We start from the raw sequence: 25321 nt of genomic DNA on the forward strand, positions 1-25321 counted from the left end.
GATAAGGTTGAATAGATTCATACGGACACTGTTACTAGACTACCAAACCATCGTCCCCGGTTGTGCAGGACACATACGTAAAACCTACGTATAACTAAGTTACTCGCTATCCTCGGTTGTGAAGGATACTCACGTAAAGCCTGCGTGAACGGATACTCACTACTGCCTCGGTTGTGTCAGGCACTTACGTAAAACCTACGTAAACCCCCACGTACCCTATCCTCGGTTGTGAAGGATACTTACGTAAATCCTGCGTAAACTTGTACGTATTACTGTTCTCGGTTGTGAAGAACACATATGGTTACGAGTAGTCTAGTGGATTCTTAACATGGGAAGCCCCCACCTATAGAAACATATGTTGGCCCAGTAGAGCCACCTGATACTCATGAACCCACTGTTACGCATTTACTTTCTGTGAACTCGCTCAACTAGTTGTTGATTATTTGCTGCATGCCTTGCAGGGCCTTAGGTACTTACGGAGCTTGCACAAGGAGGAGCAGGTCGTTGTGGGCAAATGGATCGTGATTACTTATGTTATTTCATACATTAATACTTATGATTGGGTTTTCACATTAATGCTTCCGCTACACTTAAATTATGTTGGTTTGATAAACACCTTTCGTATTGATGGATATTTATTACTATTTATTACTATTTATTACATGTTCAATATGATTGGTGGCTTGATCCTGGTCATGTCACGCTCTCAAGCGGTGCTACTACGCACGTGGATTTTGGGGGTGTGACAAAATCGGAATCGAATCAAATTGAAAAAAAAACTTCAAACATAAATACACACATAAAAACACCAAAACACATATAATAACACCAAAGCACATTGTTTTATTAATAATTAACATCGTTTTACATTTGAACATTGATTACAAAACACAGTTGTCACAGATATGAATAACAAGATGTCAAATTTTAATGGTATTTACAACAACGCCTCCGTCAACCGACTGAATGGGACAAGTTACACCAAAGTTTTGAAGATGGGTTATGCAAGATACACGATCGAATATAAAGTACAGTTTCCCCACGCCATGCCTTTGGATATTGTAAAAAGTGTTGGTAGTGGACGCCCGTTCCGAACGAGGTTGCATCGGTGAAATGGTCCAAAACTTTAGAGTAAAATAAATATAATGCCGGTGATTCGGATGTGCGTTCCATCATTAATATTAACGAAGATCCTGACTTGTTTGATGAGAACGAAATACAAGAATAACGAAGCCCAATCGGGAAGCAAGACAGGAGGTACATACCAAAGATTAAATACAAACCTTAAATTAAAATACAAAAATTAGACTAAATGCAAACCATAAGTTAAATATAAGTTGACCATCAAGTAATACACTAATACTTAACACAAATACAACTTGAGGTCTTATTCAGTTCATATTTTTCCATCTTCACAAGGACGAACCAATATCTTCATGATCTCTAAAGACATGACAAACTATGAAAAATCTAAATTTATAAGGTTATTGCATTTATGAAACAACATTTGATATTATCTTGCAGTTCTATACCAACGTTCTTTAAGCAATCATCATATTTATATAGTGATTCGATTACGCGTGCCAGGTTGATCACACGCATTTTGAGGACCACAGGAATGTCTTTACGTGTAAGCAATTCTAGGTTCATATCTTTCCATGCATCTTCTACTCTTTCCTTGAACAAATTATAGACGTACTCCTCCTTGACATCATGTTCCTTCATGTAGCATTCCACTGTGGACACAACCTCCTTTTCTTTCCCTTCCTACAATTTTGTTCTTGAATTTACCACTGATCTTATCACATTTACTTAAGAATAAAAACCAAAGTTTTACGTACCACAATGTCATCCATAATCCTAGCAATTACACATGCAGATTTTATAAGAGGGGGAAAGCTAAGGGCCCATTTGAATGCTTCTTCTATGACTTTCTCACCCATGCTCACAAAACTTGTTGGAATAAGCATTTTGTAGCCTGCAGATACAAATGAAACTGATTCATGCTCCTCTGATGTTGGTTCATACCCTTCATTTTTCCATTTTGCTTCAATCATGTAATGTCTACTCAACTCTTTCATCTGCATAAGAGAGTGACTGATTTAATTAATCAGTGTAGTCAACTATTTCTCTGTATAAAAGAATATTACAAACATATAGAGACTCAAACTAACCAAATCTTTTGCACATTCAACTTGATATGATTTTCCTTCACTTGCCATGATTTCCTCCATTTCACCATATGAATCCAAGAATATTTTGTATACGAACTTCATGTAATCCGGAAGTGCATCGATGCAGGTAACCGACCACCTATTGTAAATGTATACTTAAACTATGATTTTGATAAACTAACGTGGTATTGAAAGTTTGACTCGACATGTTAGACGTTAAGTGCATATTGGTGTACATATTTTATTTACATACCTTTGAATCGCTTCGTTGAAAATCTCAAGTTCCTCATAAGTTCCGTAGCAATCATAAGTGTCATCTAAAATTGTTGCTATTGTTAACACTTTTGTTAAGAAAATTCTAGAACGGGAATATTGAGGCTCAAAGTAGGCTCCCACAGCCCAGAAGTAGAGTTCTGGCAATCTGTCTCTTACATAATGCAAATTCTTTTGAGGCTCCAGATCTTTCCACCACCTACAAAAATTATAATACCAACACCATAAAATAAACACCATTTCAAATCTGTAGTAATAAGTGGAATAATTGAATGAGAAAATAAACACACTTGGAGACTTGGCTAAGCTCTCTTTTGTGCAAAGATTGAAGTCGGTTGAATTCCAACTTTGCAAGTCTAAGCAAGGATTCATTATGTGCATCTTGTTGTTCATAGAAAGGTATATATCGCAACGCCTCTAGTCTTGGCAACCTTTTCCATATAGGCCGCTCTAGTGCTTCCTCTATGTGCCTCGAAAGAATCTGGGTACAATTCCATCGGAGGGGATCCTTTGTTATTTTCTCTAGCTGGCCTTTTGTAAAAGCAAGAGCATCATCTAGTACAACTTCGCCTGCCACCCGCATATATGCCGCCTCATATAACTCAAGCAGGCCTTCAACATCATTAGTTAAAGATTCCTTAAAAGTTCCATCCTTGTTCTTGTATTTGTTGAAAATATCTAATTTCATTCATATATAGATTGTTAGCTTCTTTTACGTTGTGATTAATAAATTGAACCTATATTCACTAACCGCATGAAACATAAAATCCTTCTTGTCGGAGGAGTCGAAACCAAAGGAAAGCACTAACACCATTCCAGTCATCACCATATATAATATAAATATGGCCCAAGGCTTTCTCGAGCTCTTGATCAAAACAGTAGGCAATGCCGAGGCGTTGGATATCATTGACAAGTTTCAACAAGTCATTATGTTTAGTGGGATCATCAAATGCTACCAGTATTTGTTTCCTCACTTCATCTTTCAAACTTTGGATTGTTTGCTCTACTGTAGCTTGCTCTTCTTGCTAAAATTAATGGCAGCAAATCAAAGAGAAGGTGAAATTTACAAGTTAGATCATAAGCATACTCACATGAACCAACAAGTCGGTTCACCAAAGGGTTTGATACCCTTTTACTATGCATAAATACTCCATGTAATCTTTCATTTTATACCAAAGAATCTCTGAATTCATTCATAATTCTCTTAATTCCCGATCTTATCTACCCCTGTGAACATCACTGGCCTTGTAAGAACTTTCCCGGATAATTATATTGAATTGTAAGAATACTGAAAGTTGTAAAATTTATTTTTTTCTTTTTCTTAATTAATATAAATTTAACTTAAAACTGACAACAGTTAGTTAGGATTCCATCTTGATCATCAGAGTGATGTATAGGTCTGGAGGTCAACACGACAATAACTCTTGGAGAAATAAACTATTCCCATGACCAGCCATCAGCCATGGGCATGCAATTGTATTTATGTGTAACTCATATGCATATGCATATTCAAAATTTCTAGCCTGAGAGTAACTAGAGGCTCAGTGACAAGTTACTCTTGCTTATAAAAAATTTACATGGAAATCTACTGATTAAATACAGTTGTCTAGTGGTGTAAACAAGCCAGAGGCTCGAGAGCTACTTGTTATTCGCTCGGTTAAAAGCTCGAACGAGCCGAGCTTTAAAGAGCCCGAGCCTGAGCCTGAGCCTGAGCCCGAGCCTCTAATAGAGCTCATTTAGTTATCGAGCCCGAGCTCGAGCCTAAAACACAAACCTCTTTGCAAGCCTAAACGAGGCCAAACAAATTTATTTTAATATATAATATAATAATAATGACAATAAAATTGGCGAGCCGAGCTCAAGCCGGGCTTTGGCTAGTTTAAGCGATATTGAAGAGAGCTTGACCCGAGCTTTTAGCTTGTTTGAGGTTGTTCTCAGAATAGCTCGAGCCAAGCCGATCCGAGCTTGAGCTTTGGATTTAACTCGCGAGCCGAGCTCGAGCTCAAATAAGTAGACTCGAACTGAGCCGAACTCGAGCTCGAGTTTCATAAAAACATGACGAGCCTAGTCGGGCTTGGCCCGGCTCGTTTACACCCCTACAATTGTCTAAAGTTCGAAAAATTATAGCTACTGGCCTCGATTTTGCTATAGGGGTCATACCTCCTCCTCATAGACCAGAAACTGATCTCCCCAGATACTTGGATGAAAGGTCGATTGGGGGCGAACAACCTCCTGTTTAACTTCCATGTTTTAAAGTATATTTTGGGTTTTGTATAGATAATGGCTATAGCCTATATATAAAGACGGAGAAAAAACCATGTGGTTCAAGATATTTAAAGACTAAATCCGAAAAGAACAGATTTGAAAAATGAATATATAATTAATGCAAAAAACCCATTATTACAAAAATATATGAACATCATAATTCAACGTCATAATTTAAAAAAATGGAGGAAATTTAATAGTTTTTAAAACCTTTTATTAGAATTTGTTGTATGTATTCAAAGCCACTCATGTGTTTTTTTGGCGTTTTTTCAATTTTATGAGATTGTAATTTTTGTCCGTAATGAATCACATGTTCATATTTGAAACCTTAGAACTCTTAGTGGGCTAATTTCGGATGCTAATTATTTGTTTCTGATCTGGCCACGTATCACATTCATGAATTCCTTTGAGAAAACGTATCAATTTCTTTATCTAACTATTTGATGTGTATTGGTGATGGATATTGTGATAATTACCGAGTGTAGCACTCATAGTTATGGAACTACTGAAGAAACAAGCATGTTGTGATGAGTTAAGATAGAAGGGTTAATTAGAAGAAACTATGCATTTGATTTTATTGTGTGTTTTCATTGTTTAGATTGCTTGTTGCACCTTCATTCTTAACGTATCGCGGAATAATGAATTATAGATAGAAGTGGAAAGTGATAAATTATACAACTGTGTATATGTGCTCACCAAGTATGGGATCTAACCGTTCATGAAAGTCGATGGATTTGGAAATATAGTTGTTACCTTTGAAATTGCTTGATGCGAATGATTCTATGAATCGATGTGCTGCATCTAAAACATTTCTAAATCAGTTGCATGGTTACTTGTGTGACATCAATTTCAATAGTATACATATTTTTGGCTCTGTAATTGCTTTGGTTTAATTAGGGTTTTGAATTGGTGCCTTTCTGTCGATCTAAGAATATGCTTATGATGTTATGCCTTGTCTGCTATTGCTGGTTAATGATAACAATGTTATTTTGGATTGTTAGTTGTTTGTTGCTAGATACACTAGTTGTGTATTTTAGGGTTTTGTTTTATGTTTAAAGTTTATTTTCCTTTGAACCGTGTTCATGTGTTCTTGATTTGTTGGGTCGATCGTGTACCATCGGCCATCTAGACACAAAGTTATGTGACACTTTGGGTTCTTCCCGGGCAACCTTCTTGAACTAACATTTTGTGTATGTATACGTGTACGTTACTAAATGAAAAGTTTCCATTTTATCTCGGTGTGCTATGTGATATTAACATGTATGTAGTATATATATATATATATGTATATATAGGTATGTATGTGTGTAGTGGGCCGAGACCACGAAACCCAACTCGAGACCACCCGGTCTCGAGTGAACAGTGAACGGTTGGGCCGGTTGGGCCGCAACCTTCCCTTAGCCCACTCGGAAACCTTTGGGGTGCACCTTTTGTTATATATATAGCCCCAAGCCCTCACACTTTCTCCTTTACACTCCCTCTCACTTCATTCTCACTCACTCTCTCCTTCACTAAAACCCTAAACCCTAACAAACATCACCCTCTCCCCTCCTTCCCTCTCTCGGATCGGACCGGCGACAACCAAGGAGCTCTCGGACTAGCTCGAGATCATCACTCGGAACTTGGTTCATCAATCTCTTGTACTCCTCCATCTAACCGGTTAGTATCTTAGGTGTTTACCATGATTTTTGGTTGTTGATGATAAAGTGCATTAGGGATATTAGCATGATAGAAACAATGTGTTTTAGCTATAATGTGAAGATTTACATATTATACAACCCCTTGTATTGTGATAACATGAATGATGATCTTTAATGCTAAGTGGAAATCGAATCAAGTGTTGTTATTGTTGATGATATTCATGTTCTAATGATAATGTGTGATTAAGAGTGCCTATTTACCGAGTGGTTGTGATGTTAACAAGTTGATCTTTGAAATGATTGTTGAATGATAATGTGCTTGTTGAATGATATGCTTGAATATATGATGAACTAGATGAATGTGATATGAATATTCAAAAATGCTTGTTTTGATCTGTTTTGCTTGGTAAATAGACAAAGAAACATGTTAGTGCAATATGGTTGGATAGTACACGATTACATGAAAACAGAATTCTATTGGTTAGTACATGTGACAGGTTCTAGAAGGTTTTCTGTGCACGTAACCATGGTTGCGAGTCGGAACCCTTGGTTGCGACTCGAGACCAAAGCATGATGAACCGAGACGGGCTTCGGGGACTTGAGACTGACTAAGTCTCGACTTGAGACGACATAATCTCGACTCGAGAATGGACTCGAGACTCCTGAGATTGCGACTCGCAAGCAGCACACTCAAGACCAAAACGTGATTCTTCGAGATCTCCCGGTTGCGACTCGAGACCGTGTAATCTCGAGTCGAGACCACCCTTGTCTCGACTGGGCTGCCTACGTATTATTGGGCCATGACTTGTTGGGCTATCTGTTGACTGGGCTGCATGTGTATCTGTTACTGTTTGTGAAAATGTTAGGGCAGGCCCAATAACCCAACTGTTTGAATGTATGCTTGCTAAGTGTGTCTATACGTGTTTTGCTATACGTGATTACTTGTACCCCAAGTTGACCTATATTTGGTAACCATGCTAGGACGTGGTGACCAACGTGATTGACCCGGGTACTTAATCTACCGAGCAACCCAAGGTGAGTTCACAACTTAAAGCATGCGTTCCCGGTGGTTTGGGGAACGGAACTAAAGACAACACTATCTCCTTGTGAGGGATACAATTTACTTTTCTTCCCTTGTTATTGGGAACCATTAGTTAATTACTGTTTATACGGATTGCAACGAACGACACTAAATGAAACTCTATCACTCAAGTCCCTACTACATAATACCGATTAGTCGCCGGGGTCTGGCGAACGGGTTATTAGTTGATAGCGCTATTTAGGTCTAACCAGCCTCACACCGACCCTTGTTACTGGGAACGGGCGTGAACTAATAGACTCCGACAACCGTCAATGATGATAGAACATTGACAAACGGGGCACAGCGGAAACGCGGGGTTAACTTAGTGTTCGGTATTGGAAAAACAGTTTAGTCGTTTACTTTTGGGGTAGCTCCCCATGGCATGTATAAACGGATAAATTAACTGGTGAAACAAGTTTTTGGTAAATAAAACTGGACAACTAGTGAACTCGCTCAACATTATTGTTGACACCTTACTGCATGCTTTGCAGGTAACCAGTGACTCAGGAGCTCGCAGCTTGGGAACGTGTAGTGATCGTCAAAACCCACGTGTTGGGTTTTAATTATCTTGAACTATGAACTGTCTTTAAACTATTTGGTTTATGCTTCCGCTGTTTTTGTTTAAACTAATTATCGAACTTAAACTACGATGTTGCTAACTACTTTGGATAGCAAATATTTCTACTATTAATCAATGCTCAGTATAATTGGTGGCTGGATCCTGGTCAGTCACGCCCTCAAGCGGATGATATTCCGCAGGTGGAATTTGGGGGTGTGACAGATTGGTATCAGAGCCATTGGTTATAGTGAACTTGGTTTTAAAAAGGGGAAAAATCTTTTTGAGAAAAAAAAAACCAGACTATAACCCGTGACTCGTGACGACACTACACTCCAAGTGCAAGACTCGACTTATCTGACCTCATAGCTCGGACCCATGTTTACTTGCTTGTTTGTCTCATGCTTTTTGCTCTACTATACGTACTAGTTTGCCTAATTAGATAGATACGCCTCCCCTCTTCTATCTCATTCTCGCTATGTTACGACATCACACTCATACTATGTTTTCTGGCTATGAAGACAATGAGTGGACGCGGACGAGGAAACGTCAACATGACTCAGGCTCAGTTCACTAACCTGATCAACACGGTGGCTGCAGCTTTCGCAGCTCACCCTGGAGGTAAGCTCGTTGTTTTAGGATGTTTAGATCCTACCGCCACATCGTCTTTTCGCCTCTGAACCCATTTCGCTTCACTCTTCACAACAGGTCAGCATGCACCTGTGCAACCGCGTGTTTGTACTTTCAAGACCTTCATGGATTGCAAACCTCTTCCTTTCAATGGCACTGAGGGTGCCATAGGGCTACTGCACTGGATCGAGAAGGTGGAAGCTGTCTTTGCTGTCTGCGAATGTCCCCCAGCTAATTGGGTAAAGTTTGCTACTGGTACCCTTGAGGGAAGCGCGCTTTCGTGGTGGAAAGCGCAAATTCAAATGCTTGGTTTGGAGACTGCTAATGCTACCGCATGGGAAGATTTCAAGGATATGATCAAGGAAGAGTATTGTCACAGGGATGACATCCACAAACTCGAGGACGAGTACTATGGTCTCAAGATGGTTGGGTCAGAGATTGAGACCTACACCAAGCTGTCCAACGACTATGCTGCACTTTGCCCAAACATGTCCCGACCCATGTATCGAAGGATCGAATTGTACATCAAAGGCTTAGTCCCAGAAATCAGGAGCCATGTGACCTCGGCCAACCTCACTACCATACAGCCTGTGGTTCGTCTTGCCCACAAACTCACCAACCAGGCTGTGGAAGAGGGCAGGTTGCCCAAAAGGATCAGTGTTGCGGAAGGAACTTCTAGTGATGGCAAACGGAAGTGGGATGGAAATCAGGGCAAGGATGCTAACTCTACTCAGGCCCCAGCCCAGCAACGGAAAACTGAGAACGACAAGGGCCCCCGGCAACAGGGTGGCTATCAAGGGAACCACCCCAAATGCAACAAGTGTAACCGGCACCACAATGGGGCATGTACCAAAGGACAGTGCCAGCGATGCAACAAAATGGGGCACGAAGCCAAAGACTGCAGGAGCCAGTTTCCTGCTAGACAGAACCAACAACAGCAACAGCCAGGAAACAATCGTGTATGCTATAAGTGTGGAGCTACGGGGCACATGCGAAGGGATTGCCCTGAACTGAACCAGAACCGCAATAACAATCAGGGAGCTGGGAACAATGAACAAAACAACAATGCTGGGAATGGTGCAAGGGGAAGAGCTTTTGTGATTGGAGCTGGAGAAGCAAGGAACGACCCCAACGTCGTGGCGGGTAAGTTCCTACTTGATGATCGTTATGTTTCTGTATTATTTGATTCTGGAGCCGATGCTAGTTATGTGTCCCTACGTATTAGTAAGAAGCTTAAGCACCCACCTGCATTATTAAGTTCTAAGCACATCGTCGAGATAGCCAATGGTAGAAACATCGAGGCCTCGCACGTGATCCACGACTGCAAACTAGAATTGTCTGGTCAGACGTTTAGTATCGATCTTTTCCCTGTCAAACTTGGAAGCTTCAACGTCGTCATCGGTATGGAATGGTTATCCAAGCATTGCGCTGAGATCCTCTGTCAAGAGAGAGCAGTTCGTATTCCCCGTCGTTCTAGCAAACCCCTCATCGTTCAAGGTAACAAAGGCGGAGAAGTCACCGGCATTATCTCGCTTCTAAAAGCCCAGAAGTGTTTACAAAAAGGGCACACCGCTATCCTAGCACTTGTCACCGACACCCACGAAAAGGAAAAGAGGATTGAAGATTTTCCTGTAGTACGTGACTACCCCGAGGTATTTCCTGAGGAACTACCTGGACTCCCTCCCCACCGTCAGGTCGAATTTCAAATCGAGCTAGCTCCCGGAGCAGCACCTATAGCTCGTGCGCCTTATCGACTAGCCCCTGCAGAACTGAAGGAACTCTCTACGCAATTACAGGAACTATTGGATAAAGGATTTATCCGTCCTAGTTCATCACCCTGGGGAGCACCAGTACTCTTTGTTAAGAAGAAGGATGGCACATTCCGAATGTGCATCGACTATCGTGAGCTGAACAAGGTTACCATCAAGAATCGTTACCCTCTCCCGCGCATTGACGACCTATTCGATCAGTTGCAAGGATCGAGCTACTATTCTAAGATTGACCTGCGATCAGGCTATCATCAGCTGAGAGTTCGTAATGAAGACATCTCTAAGACTGCGTTCAGGACTCGTTATGGTCATTACGAGTTCCTCGTCATGCCTTTCGGAATGACTAACGCACCTGCGGTTTTCATGGATCTCATGAACCGAGTGTGCAAGCCTTACCTCGACAAATTCGTGATTGTGTTTATCGACGACATCCTGATCTACTCGAAAAGTCAAGAAGAGCATGAACGACACCTACGACTTATCCTCGAACTCTTACGCAATGAGCAATTGTACGCCAAGTTCTCGAAGTGTGACTTCTGGCTTCGAGAGGTCCATTTCCTTGGGCATGTGGTCAATAAGGACGGAATTCACGTCGACCCCGCTAAGATCGACTCGATAAAGAATTGGCCTACGCCCAAGACTCCAACCGAAGTTCGCCAATTCTTGGGATTGGCAGGATACTACCGCAGATTCATCAAGGGATTCTCCAAGATTGCTCAACCCCTCACGACTCTCACTCAGAAAGGCATTGCTTACAAGTGGAATGAAGCTCAGGAGTCGGCCTTTCGAAGGCTAAAGGATAACCTCTGTAGTGCTCCTATTCTCTCGTTGCCTGAAGGCACTGACGACTTTGTGGTTTACTGCGATGCGTCTATCCATGGGCTTGGTTGCGTGTTGATGCAACGCGAGAAAGTTATTGCCTACGCTTCTCGACAACTTAAGACGCATGAAAGAAACTACACTACGCATGACTTGGAACTGGGAGCAGTGATTTTTGCTCTTAAGATATGGAGACACTACCTGTACGGTACCAAGTGCACTATCTACACCGATCACAGGAGTCTCGAGCATATCTTTAGGCAAAAGGAATTGAACATGCGACAGCGTCGATGGGTCGAACTGTTAAATGATTACGAATGCGCCATCAAGTACCATCCGGGCAAGGCCAATGTCGTGGCAGATGCCCTCAGCCGAAAGGACACTATACCAAAGCGCGTGCGAGCATTGCAACTTACCATCCAGTCTAACCTCCCTACTCAGATCCGAAATGCTCAAGTCGAAGCATTGAAACCGGAAAACATCAGGGCTGAGTCCCTGCGAGGATCGAGGCAGCGATTAGAACTGAAGGAAGATGGCGCTTACTATGTAACAGGGCGCATTTGGGTACCACTCTATGGAGATTTGCGTGAACTCGTGATGGACGAAGCCCATAAGTCCCGTTACTCAGTACACCCTGGATCGGATAAGATGTACCACGACTTGAGGACTACGTATTGGTGGACCGGCATGAAGGCCCACGTCGCAACATATGTTAGCAAATGTTTGACTTGCGCAAGAGTCAAAACAGAGTACCAGAAGCCAGCAGGCCTACTCCAACAACCAGAAATCCCGAAATGGAAATGGGAACAAATTTCCATGGATTTTGTCACAGGGCTACCTAGGTCTCAACGCGGAAATGACACTATTTGGGTAATAGTAGATCGATTGACCAAGTCCGCACACTTTTTGGCTATTAAGGAAACAGACAAGTTTTCTACCTTGGCGGAAGTTTACTTAAAGGAAGTAGTTTCGAGGCACGGGGTGCCAACCTCAATCATTTCCGACCGAGACGCACGTTTTACTTCGGAATTGTGGCAAGCTATGCACAAATCCTTTGGCTCACGTCTAGATATGAGCACTGCTTATCACCCGCAAACGGATGGACAGTCCGAACGCACCATCCAAACCCTAGAAGACATGCTTAGAGCATGTGTGATCGATTTTGGCAAGAATTGGGAGAAGCATCTACCGATAGTGGAATTCTCCTACAATAACAGCTACCACACTAGCATTCAGGCAGCACCTTTTGAGGCATTATACGGTCGTAAATGCCGATCACCTCTCTGCTGGGCGGAAATCGGTGATAGTCAAATCACGGGCCCAGAGATGGTGGTAGATACAACGGAAAAGATTGCCCAGATCCGACAGCGCATGGCGGCAGCTCGTGACCGCCAGAAGAGTTACGCTGATAAGCGTAGGAAACCACTAGAATTCCAGGTCGGTGACCGGGTTCTACTTAAAGTCTCACCCTAGAAGGGTGTGGTTCGCTTTGGTAAACGGGGCAAGCTTAATCCGCGATATATCGGACCATTCGAAATTACCGAGAGAATCGGTAAGGTTGCTTACAGATTGAATCTGCCTGAAGAACTGAGTGCGGTACACAACGTATTCCACATATCTAATCTGAAGAAGTGTCTGTCAGATGAAACGCTTGTAATTCCTTTCAAGGAACTCACTATTGACGAACAGCTACACTTTACTGAGGAACCGATTGAGATCACGGATCGAGAGATCAAAACCCTCAAACGTAGCCAGATACCTCTCGTGCGAGTCCGTTGGAACTCGCGACGTGGCCCAGAGTTTACCTGGGAGCGGGAAGACCAGATGAAGCACAAGTATCCCCAGTTGTTCCCAAACGAAACCTCCGGCACTGAAGCTACAACCGAATTTCGGGACGAAATTCCAAACTAACGGGGGGATGATGTGACACCCCGTTGAAACGTTCTCAGTTACACTAGCTTGTCAGTGGCTGCCTTAACTTTCGGGACGAAAGTTCTTAAAACTTGGGGATAATGTGACACTTCGGGTTCTTCCCGGGCAACCTTCTTGAACTAACATTTTGTGTATGTATACGTGTACGTTACTAAATGAAAAGTTTCCATTTTATCTCGGTGTGCTATGTGATATTAACATGTATGTAGTATATATATATGTATATATAGGTATGTATGTGTGTAGTGGGCCGAGACCACGAAACCCAACTCGAGACCACCCGGTCTCGAGTGAACAGTGAACGGTTGGGCCGGTTGGGCCGCAACCTCCCCTTAGCCCACTCGGAAACCTTTGGGGTGCACCTTTTGTTATATATATAGCCCCAAGCCCTCACACTTTCTCCTTTACACTCCCTCTCACTTCATTCTCACTCACTCTCTCCTTCACTAAAACCCTAAACCCTAACAAACATCACCCTCTCCCCTCCTTCCCTCTCTCGGATCGGACCGGCGAGAACCAAGGAGCTCTCGGACTAGCTCGAGATCATCACTCGGAACTTGGTTCATCAATCTCTTGTACTCCTCCATCTAACCGGTTAGTATCTTAAGTGTTTACCATGATTTTTGGTTGTTGATGATAAAGTGCATTAGGGATATTAGCATGATAGAAACAATGTGTTTTAGCTATAATGTGAAGATTTACATATTATACAACCCCTTGTATTGTGATAACATGAATGATGATCTTTAATGCTAAGTGGAAATCGAATCAAGTGTTGTTATTGTTGATGATATTCATGTTCTAATGATAATGTGTGATTAAGAGTGCCTATTTACCGAGTGGTTGTGATGTTAACAAGTTGATCTTTGAAATGATTGTTGAATGATAATGTGCTTGTTGAATGATATGCTTGAATATATGATGAACTAGATGAATGTGATATGAATATTCAAAAATGCTTGTTTTGATCTGTTTTGCTTGGTAAATAGACAAAGAAACGTGTTAGTGCAATATGGTTGGATAGTACACGATTACATGAAAACAGAATTCTATTGGTTAGTACATGTGACAGGTTCTAGAAGGTTTTCTGTGCACGTAACCATGGTTGCGAGTCGGAACCCTTGGTTGCGACTCGAGACCAAAGCATGATGAACCGAGACGGGCTTCGGGGACTCGAGACTGACTAAGTCTCGACTTGAGACGACATGATCTCGACTCGAGACTCTTGAGATTGCGACTTGCAAGCAGCACACTCGAGACCAAAACGTGATTCTTCGAGATCTCCCGGTTGCGACTCGAGACCGTGTAATCTCGAGTCGAGACCACCCTTGTCTCGACTGGGCTGCCTACGTATTATTGGGCCACGACTTGTTGGGCTATCTGTTGACTGGGCTGCATGTGTATCTGTTACTGTTTGTGAAAATGTTAGGGCAGGCCCAATAACCCAACTGTTTGAATGTATGCTTGCTAAGTGTGTCTATACGTGTTTTGCTATACGTGATTACTTGTACCCCAAGTTGACCTATATTTGGTAACCATGCTAGGACGTGGTGACCAACGTGATTGACCCGGGTACTTAATCTACCGAGCAACCCAAGGTGAGTTCACAACTTAAAGCATGCGTTCCCGGTGGTTTGGGGAACGGAACTAAAGACAACACTATCTCCTTGTGAGGGATACAATTTACTTTTCTTCCCTTGTTATTGGGAACCTTTAGTTAATTACTGTTTATACGGATTGCAACGAACGGCACTAAACGAAACTCTATCACTCAAGTCCCTACTACATAATACCGATTAGTCGCCGGGGTCTGGCGAACGGGTTATTAGTTGATAGCGCTATTTAGGTCTAACCAGCCTCACACCGACCCTTGTTACTGGGAACGGGCGTGAACTAATAGACTCCGACAACCGTCAATGATGATAGAACATTGACAAACGGGGCACAGCGGAAACGCGGGGTTAACTTAGTATTCGGTATTGGAAAAACAGTTTAGTCGTTTACTTTTGGGGTAGCTCCCCATGGCATGTATAAACGGATAAATTAACTGGTGAAACAAGTTTTTGGTAAATAAAACTGGACAACTAGTGAACTCGCTCAACATTATTGTTGACACCTTACTGCATGCTTTGCAGGTAACCAGTGACTCAGGAGCTCGCAGCTTGGGAACGTGTAGTGATCGTCAAAACCCGCGTGTTGGGTTTTAATTATCTTGAACTATGAACTGTCTTTAAACTATTTGGTTTATGCTTCCGCTGTTTTTGTTTAAACTAATTATCGAACTTAAACTACGATGTTGCTAACTACTATGGATAGCAAATATTTCTACTATTAATCAATGCTCAGTATAATTGGTGGCTGGATCCTGGTCAGTCACGCCCTCAAGCGGATGATATTCCGCAGGTGGAATTTGGGGGTGTGACAAGTTCCTTGTAACACTGGTATATCTTTCTCTGTCTATAGAGTTTTGAGTGGCTTCTGAAGATGTAATAGGCTGAAAGAAGTTAATACTTGTCAAGTGCTCATATGGGATTGGAACTATAACTTGTGTAATAAAATGAAGAGTGAGCTGGATATTTAATTCAGGAAGGAAATGAACTAGAATGAGATGGACTTTCCTAAAACTAGAATGAGAAGAATATCCTTGTTGCTATTGATCTGGTTAAAAATATTGTATACAGGAATCACCTTGGGATCAGAAACAGCAGCTGCTAGGGCTAATGGCTAATATTGGTTTGGGTCAAATGTGTCATTTAATAACCGGTTCATACTCGTTTGAAATCAAGTAGTTTTGAGCTTTTAAAATAATATTTTACATATTATAGAATTGGTGATTTAACTTGATAAATGATTGTTGTGGCAAAAGGGTAATGACACTTATTTGAAAGCACATTATCTACTTTAGTATCCTCAACCATTCTATAATAATTGATCGTTTTTTGCTATGAAATTATTTCAATGTTGAAACTACTACAGAATTTTGGTTATCGATGGTTCTTAAAAAGGCCTGGACACCAGAGTAGCAGAGTGGAAGGGATCAGAATAAAAGAGAACTAAAACTGAATATAGTAGATGATATTCATGGAGGGGTTTGGAGGCCGGAAATATAGTGTGAAATGAAAATTTTGAAACGAAATGAAATTTATGAGGGAAAAAATTGGATCAGGTAGAAAAACTAGGAAAGCTTGCACAATGCACATGGAAATTGTGAGACGGGAAAGGAATTTTTAACATTTTCGGGAAAATGAATAAAGATTCTAAAATATGGAATAATGTGTTTAGAGAAAAAATAAATAATTAAATAGTATTTTTTTAAAGTATACTTTATTAAGAAACAACGGGCCACCTCGAACTGAGGTAGCCAACAACTAACAACATTACATATTTCACTCTACGCAACTGATATTCTTGTTTTTTGAAATGAAATATTTAACCGATTTTTAATTTTAGTATGTATTTGGAATTTTATCAGCATCAAATATTTAACCAACCGATTACATTTAAAGAACACTGATTTTGATGTAATTAAAAGTGACTATGTTTTACACAATTTAATTTTATTTGAACAAGATTTACTCTCCCGAACATTGCCAGCTAAGGTCGGATACAGTTTTAAAGTAAAACTTTAAATGAGCTGAGCTCGAGCCTAAGCTCTCTCAAAGTTAAACGAATTAAGCTTTAGCATATACGAGCTCAGATTTGGCTCGACTCGTTTTCATTTACACCGCTACTCATTAGTCATTACGACATAGTCATCATAACACACTGTTGAAGGATTGCATGAGTTTGTGAGAGTTCATTCTTGTAACCTAATCTATACACACATATATAGAGGCTAGGGCAACAAACTCAACAAACTCGAACACAGTACTGACAAAGATACTAGTTCGAATTTACAAGGCCTAGTCCGAATTTGTAACCTAACAAATTCAGACACTACATATAAGGAACCCTAATAAATTCGGATAACATAAAGTAACCAGGAGGTCCGAATTTATATCATATTCATACTCCTTTACAACATAACAAATTCGGACTCCTAAGTGACCTTTGAATTCTTTTTGACTTTGTTTATCAAAACTGATAAAACACAATTACCCATCAAGGGCTGCACTTACAGAAAATTTGTACTCCCCTTTTTTTGTAAACTTTCAAAGTACAAGTCCCTTCACCTTCGTATCTCTTCGAATGCCCGTTAAAAGTCCCAAATTGTTCGAAAACTCTAAAACGGACCAAATCAGTACACCGAGAATCTAGAAACCGAATATAACTAAAAAATTCCGACAAACCCATAAATTCGGAATTTTTCAACAAATTCAGACAATTTTTTTTAAAGTCCGAACTTAACATATTATTCCGGATTTACCTAAGAAATTCGGACATATCAACAAACCATGACTTTTTTTTTACTTCTAAGTCCGAATTTAACCTTCTTTATTCCGAATTTAATGAATATAGTTCGAATTTAAGGTTATTTTTCCGAATTTGTGATCATTTTAACAAAATTATGGTACATATTCCGAATTTGTCCGAGTTTAACCTATAAATTCGGAAAAAAGACATTCAAATCACAAAGACCCACAAGGTGACAAATTCAGATAAGATAAAAAGCACAAATTCGGATAGGATGTAAAAAAAGCAAACCCAGACTAGAATCTCCAACAAATTCGGAAAAAATACCTTGAACAAATTCGGACATGGATCCAAAACAAATTCGGACATGGACCCAAAACAAATTCGGACACCTTAACTCAGAATCAATTCCAGAGTTTCCAAATTCGGATAACCAAACCTCCAAATTTATTTCTCTAGTGTGACTTCACACAAGGTGATTAATAAATTCGAAAGCTTCAAATTCGGACAGAAAAGAGCAAATTCTGAACTTCTAACAATTAAATAAATTCAGACATCTCATATTTAGATCTAACCTCAGAGCTGCAGCAACTTGGAAAACAAGAAAAACCATCTTAAATGACGAACAGCTTCATTTTCTTCAAGTTTTCTGCAGAATCTTCACGTCTTGATGATGTTTGGTGGAAAAAAACATCAAATCAAGAGCAATGGTGATTTTGAAGGCAGTTAGACCATTCTGAATCGGTAACCATGCTCTGATACCACATCAAAGTCCCCAGGACCCCCTGGATCAATGACGAACAACATCCACTACTCTTGATTCAAGACGTCAAATATCAAAACATGAAAGATATATAGATGTAGAAGATGAAACCCTTTTATTAGTGAATCATTCATCCTAGATTTACAAACCGAAATAGTATACATCATCTTCTACAAGCTGGTTTAGATCACTAAGATCTAAACCTAGCTTTCTCTCACTAACACATAGTCTCTCCCTCTCTAGAATGTGCACACACTGTTGAAGGATTGCAGGAGTTTGCGAGAGTTCATTCTTGTAACCTAATCTATACACACATATATAGAGGCTAGGGCAACAAACTCAAACACTAAGTCCTGAAAAAGATACCTGGTTCGAATTTACAAGGCCAAGTCCGAATTTGTAACCTAACAAATTCGGACACTGCATATAAGAACCCTAATAAATTCAGATAACATAAAGTAACCATGAGGTCCGAATTTATATCATATTTGGACTCCTTTATAACATAACAAATTCGGACTCCTAAGTGACCTTTGACTTCTTTGACTTTTGACTTTGTTTAGCAAGAGCAGCACTTACAGAATATAATTGATCGTGAGTGGTCAAGTTTAACTTTGATTAACCAATGATAATTTAGATTGGACAGTAGTGACTTTGCTCAACCAAAATAAAGTTTCTTTAACCAAGTTTGACCATGGAAAACAATATATCGACTTTGGTTGTCCAATATCTATACTATATTATAATGCATGAGGGAGCGGTATTTTAAGATACCCAAAAAAAATAAGAACTTTTCTCCCCTTTATTTATAGATTAACCCCTAAAATGAGGGTAATTTGGTGTTTTAAAATTTATTTATTTTTTAGCCCCTAAACTTATTACACTTTAATTCTTCAATTTTAACAAAATTTTGATTAGTTAATTATTAATTACACTTTAACACCTTATGAAAAACTAACTACCCATGATTTTTAAATGGACATAACTTTTTCGTATATTAATATTTTTCGATGTAGATTCCCTTCCTTATGTTGTTTTTTAATTCCAATCCATTTTCTTGTTGAAACCAACAAAATAAGGAGTGAAATCAACATTCCAATTCCCTTAAGATTCCATTTCATTCTGTTAAACGAACAATACCTTAGGGTTCTGCAATTCTTCAGTGTCAGTGATATGCAGATGGTGGGGATGGAAACTGAAGTAGGCACAAACTGAAGCGTGAAGCAAGCAGATATGAGTGATTGCTGGATTAAGGTGTAGAGTAGTAGCGATGGTGGTGGTTGATTTGCCGGTCGCCGAGGAGAAAAGCAGAGTAGAAGGCGAGAGAAGGATGAGGGAACGTGAAAAGAGGTCTCACCGTTGAATCCAAAAGGAAAAAGGAACGGCTGGGATTGTTTACTGTTCCTAAGGAACCGCGTGATTTGTATATATAGATTAAGTTATATTAGTATATGAGTGGTTTTATATTTTTCAAAATTACCTCTAAAATTATTTCGACCAAAAATTACTTCCCGCCCAAGTATCACTTCCCAAAATCCATTTTCCCCAAATTAAACCGCTTAACCTATTTCCCCCCTTTTCCTCTTCCATATCAAAATTGTTTTCCCATCCAAATCAATTTCATTGTTATCCTCACGGGTCGATTTACTCGATAGCTCTTTATCTATTTTGCACGTAGTTTTGACGATGATTGTGCGAGTCACTTTATATATATATATATCTATATATATATATATATATAGGGTTGGGCTATATAGAAAACCCTATATATATAAAAAACCCTAGAAAACCCAAGCTCCCGACATTTTTTTTTGAAAAAAATAACACATGTAATATACATGTTTTTAAGACTTTTGGGCCAAAAAAATCAAAAAAGCGCCGAAGGGGTAATTTAAAAAAAAAAAAAAAAAAGTTTCAGCAAATTTCAGCAAATTTATGTCTTTTTTGCCTAACACATGTTAGGCAATGAAATTTGTTTATTTTTTTTAAAAAAATCCCTTCGGCGCTTTTTTGTTTTTTTTTTTTTGGCCCAAAATACTCTAAAACATGTATATTACATGTGTAATTTTTTTCAAAAAAAAAATGTCGGGAGGTTGGGTAAAAATGGGTTCCCATTTGGGTTTCCAGAGTTTTCTAAGAATTTTAGGGTTTTTTGTCTAGCATTACCCTATATATATATATATATATATATATATATATATATATATATATATATATATATATATATATATATATATATATATATATATATACTAGCCGTTTACCCGCGCGATGCGGCGGGAAACATATCCTTTAGGTTTGTGAGATTAGGGCTATGTACAGGGCGGTTCGGTTTTGAGATTTATCAGGTACGATGTTGTTGTATCATTAAAGCAACTTGTAATTTATAAGGGTAAGACTATGGGTTCATCAGCTCGGTTTTTTATTTATTCGGATTATTCGATTCGGTTTATTTGATAATGATTTTTAATTGGTCATTAACAATAACGAAACCGAACTAAGGGTGGTCGGAGTGATATCGGGGACTCCATCGGTGAGTTCTTTTCACCCCTCGGTGAATTGGTGCAGGCCCCAAAAAGGTGTTCGGTGATTGCCTTTTTTGGTTAGTATTCACCGATTCGGTGAAGAAGAGGAGAGGTGGGAGAGAGAGGGTGAATGGTGGATCCCAACCCCTTTCAACCAATCATATTTTTTTTTAATTTTTTTACCACTCTTCAGGTGTTTGAATCACTGCTAGTGATTGAGTGCAAAATCGGGAGTGGAATGGGGACTTGACATGACATGATATTATTGTCTAGACGGTAACTCAAACACCCTAAAGTGATTGAATGATACCCTCCACCCTTAGTAAAAATGCTTGTTTTCGTTTACGGCTAAAACCATATTAACCAAATATTTTCTTGACCAGTGTTGGTTTCTCTTTATGTTTCAACCAACAAGTCAACTACAAATTTAATCAATACATTCTTTTAACATATAGCAAGACCTAAAACCAAGAGTTTAAATAAAAACATACAAAACCCGAAAATAGTCTAAAAAATAAAAACTTCAACCAAAAAGAAAAAAATAGTTTGTCATAACTAATTAATTGAACTGGGCTTGGAGAATTGGAGTGTTAAGTGGACTATGGACCAAATTAATTTAATGGGCTAAATCATAAGTATATAAAACTCAAGAAAACTATGTAAAATTAAGAGTAAACTTCCGTTTTGATCCCTGTGGTTTGGTTGTTTTAATGGTTTCGCCTCAATCCTCTAAAAATAGCTATTTATTCCTAATGTTTTGGTTTTGTTGCTAGTTTGCTCCCCGACTCTAACTCAGTTAAAAATCAATTACAGATAGGGATATTTCGGTAATTTTACATATAAACATAAGGGTATTTTGGTAATTTTACAAATAAAAACATAACTATTTACAATAAAATTATTAAATTCATTTTTGTATTTACACACATGTGCGAATAGAACGAACAATGACGCAGTGATGCTCTCACTCTTAACGCTTCAGTTTCAGTTAATTTACTACACGAATCCAACAATTTCAATATCAAAAGAATAAGAACAAGGCATTTAGCTCTGGGTCGCTAAGATTCGGCTCTAGCCGTTGCCTAACCAGGCATTTTAATTAAGAAGTTAAACCAATACCAAGCATCTGGGCTCAACATGACCTAAAAGAACCAAAAATAAACAGAAACCAAAAATCAGTTTTGATGAACAAAAGCATGTGCTTTTAATTTTTATGGCCAAACAACAAATATGAATTCCCCCATAAACAATAATCATACAAGAATGGAAGCCCCTTTTAATCAAATCCTTGCTTCTGAGCTTTGGCTTTGGAGGCCGTTCTTTATTGGCTTCTTGTTTAGAATGAAGCTAGCAGTAACTACTGAAAGAACCAAACTCTTGTTGTTGAATCTGCAAAAAATGAGCACATTTAGTCTAACTTCTAGCTGAGATGACTTGATCAATAAAAAAAATGTGGGATGGTTTGATCTGTAACATAAACCATGCAATAGGAAGCCACGTATCCATTGGCAATCATGTCTTTGGGTCGATTTTGAACAACCCAATCAAGCCACTTAGTCAATGAAGAAAATAAATTGTGGGAAGGTTTGACATGTTGCAAAAACATATGCAACCCAAAGGTTGGATAGGAAGCAGCCTGTGTATGGGGGCAATTATTAAGTGGAGGTCTGTAAACTGGAGGTCTGTAGTTCAATCCTGCTTGGGGGCAATTATTAAGTTTTTTATTGTTTTTAATTTATCTTCAATTTATACTTTATTTAAGTTATAAATTATGATCTGTGCAACATGACTTGAGAACTTGCAAACACAAAGCTTAACTTCTATTCAGATTCTGATTTCAAAATACAACACCAACTTTGACCACAAATTCGGCCATTCGGGTTTCTTTTATACATAAGGGACCTTGATCCTGTGTGTCTCCGTACCAGCCACCATATCTTCCCAAACGAGGTCCGATAACGCCATTGTCAATTCCTCAACTTTCCCTGTAAAACGAAACCAGCATCGTTAACCACAAGAAAACGCTTCATATTCGCAAAGAAAATAATTTAAAAAACAGCAGTTGAAAAAAGTTTTTTTTTATATATAAAAACCAGCGATTTTTATTAAAAAATTGAAAAAGAAATTTTTTTTGTGTGTTTTTTAGGCTTTTTTTAGTTAGTTTTCGAGTTTTCACAATAAAAGTGGTTTTCATTTGAACCATCCCCTATATATGTATATATATGACACATAGGTTTCATGAGAAATCCAAACTGCCGACCAACAACCATGAATTACCATCGCACCACCAGACAACGGTTCCGACCCTTCACCCAGAACCCATAGTGCTACTACAACGAACCACCAGTCTACCACTACATCTGAGTTTAACAACTTGTTTTTGAGATCAACGTGAACTCTTTTTCCTTATTATATGTTGTATGGACAGCATTGATGCTTTGTTTTTCCCTTGATCCTTTGATTGTGTGTTTTAACTGATTTTGTTTCTTTAAGTGTTTGGGCACGTCTGAAGATGCACACCAATTGTTGGATGAAAGGCTTCAATGATTTGTGTTGCTATAGCTACTTATTTATTTTAAGACAAAGGTAATGTTTTAAAACATATTAACATAGGATTGCATTTTTGTTAAGTCTACCTTTATGGAATTGATTGATACTATTTTTATCATTTTATGTTCAAAGCATATTGTTATTATAATGTTGTGAATTTACACATATGGTTCATTATTTGATACAAAAGAAATTAGGCTATTGAGAAATACATGTAAAATGTCTTATCTTTTGTGTCTATGATGAGTTCATATGATGTTTATACTATTATGTCAACATACACACACACATATATATATATATAGGGCTCATGCGAGAACCACACTTATTGTGATTCTCGTATGATCTTCTCCCTATATATATATATATATATATATATATATATATATATATATATAGGACAAAGATCCGTTAGGAACCACCCTTTATTGCGAGAACCGCGAGAACCAGTGTGAACACAAACAGTAATAGCTAAAAAAATCTAAAAAACACCCAAATTTTTTTTTTATTTTTTTACTATTTTTTATATAAAAATCGTTACTTTTAGTATCCAAAACAAAAAAAATTTTAAATTTGTTTTTTTTTTTTTTAAAAAAAAAATTTGGCTACTAAAAGTAGCGATTTGAACATAAAAAATAGTAAAAAAATAAAAATAAAAATTTAGATTTTCTTTTTATTTTTTTAGATTTTTTAGGTTTTTTGGGGGTTTAGTTTTTAGCATTTTAGCTTGGGGGGGGAGGGGGGGGTTTAGGTTTTTGGGGGGGTGGGGGAGGGGGGTTTAGGTTTTTTTTTGGGGGGGGGGTGGGGGGGTTAGGTTTTTTTTAGGTTTTTTGGGGGTTTTAGTTTTTATCATTTAGCTTGGGGGGGTTAGGTTTTGGGGGGGGGGGGTGGGGGGTTTAGGTTTTTGGGGGGTGGGGGTTAGGTTTTTTTAGGGTTTTTTTAGGTTTTTTTAGCTATTTTAGGTTGTGTTCACATTGGTTCTCGCGGTTCTCGTAATAAGGTGGTTCTCGCATGAACCTTACCCTATATATATATATAGGTCGGTTAACGTACAATACCCCTTATCCTACATTATGTACGCGATAAGCCCAGCCGTCCGATCTTCTATATATTGAACACTGCGAAATTAATTTATATAATTTAATTAATCAAATTAATATACATAAAACCAACCGCGAAGGATAAAATTGACAATTCCTCTATCAAAATCCTGGTAATTTCGTTTGGTACCTTCTTCTTCTTCAACTGACTCTTCTGCAAATCGACGTTCGCCGGTGCGATTGTTCATCCAATCGATTGTTCATCCGACGATTATGACAACTACAGCAGCTTTGGGAGGTATTAGATCTCCAATCGACAGCAATGTTTACTAGACTAATAAAAATTTTGATATGATTGTTCTTGTCAATACATGCGATTGCACTTTAAATAGTAATATACACATGCGATTTTATAACTGTGACAACTAACTAATAAACTACAGCACACAGATTATACACATGCGGTTTGTTACCTTGAAAAAAAAAATAATAGATAACATGCGATTTAGTAATAATAGCATGCGAATTCTTTAATAACATCTATTCTAACATGCATGCGAATTCCCACATAATAATCACATGCGAAAAACAAATAATAATCATCTGGAGACTTATTCACATGCAAAATCCATAGAAAAACAAATAATAATCACATGCGAATTCCCACATAATAACTTTTGTAATATGCATGCGATTTAACTGGCACATGCAAATTCCTTATAAAAATATATTAATAACATGCGAATTTCAAAATAGTAACTGTTGTAACATGTGAATTCCACTGAGGATTTATTATCTGACATTATCATTGAAAAAAATAATAGCATGCGAATTAAATATTATCATGTGACATTATCATGTGAATTATTCCTTGTAAAAGTAAATGCATGCGAATTAAATATTATCATGTAAGATGCAAATTAAATATTATCATGTAACATGCGAAATTAA

The 25321-nt window shown here is 38.7% G+C and overlaps 1 protein-coding gene and 1 long non-coding RNA gene across 2 annotated transcripts; both read right to left on the reverse strand.

Annotated features, from left to right (window-relative positions):
* Window positions 1-1306: 1306 nt before the first annotated feature.
* LOC110864314 ((-)-germacrene D synthase) lies at window positions 1307-4791 on the reverse strand. The gene is made up of 7 exons (XM_022113370.2): window positions 4608-4791; window positions 3199-3472; window positions 2738-3125; window positions 2428-2646; window positions 2175-2313; window positions 1842-2081; window positions 1307-1767 (listed from the first exon to the last, which is right to left on the reverse strand). The coding sequence occupies exons 1-7, from the start codon at window positions 4692-4694 to the stop codon at window positions 1477-1479; spliced, it is 1638 nt and encodes a 545-aa protein (XP_021969062.1). The 5' UTR covers window positions 4695-4791; the 3' UTR covers window positions 1307-1476.
* Window positions 4792-21938: 17147 nt separating this feature from the next.
* Window positions 21939-22818, reverse strand: LOC118479600. Its single transcript, XR_004859730.1, has 2 exons — window positions 22683-22818; window positions 21939-22169 (listed from the first exon to the last, which is right to left on the reverse strand). It is a non-coding gene; the product is annotated as an uncharacterized LOC118479600 (long non-coding RNA).
* Window positions 22819-25321: the final 2503 nt, after the last annotated feature.

This window comes from Helianthus annuus, chromosome 1 (assembly GCF_002127325.2).
Source record: "Helianthus annuus cultivar XRQ/B chromosome 1, HanXRQr2.0-SUNRISE, whole genome shotgun sequence".
NCBI classification, from domain to species: Eukaryota; Viridiplantae; Streptophyta; class Magnoliopsida; order Asterales; family Asteraceae; genus Helianthus; species Helianthus annuus.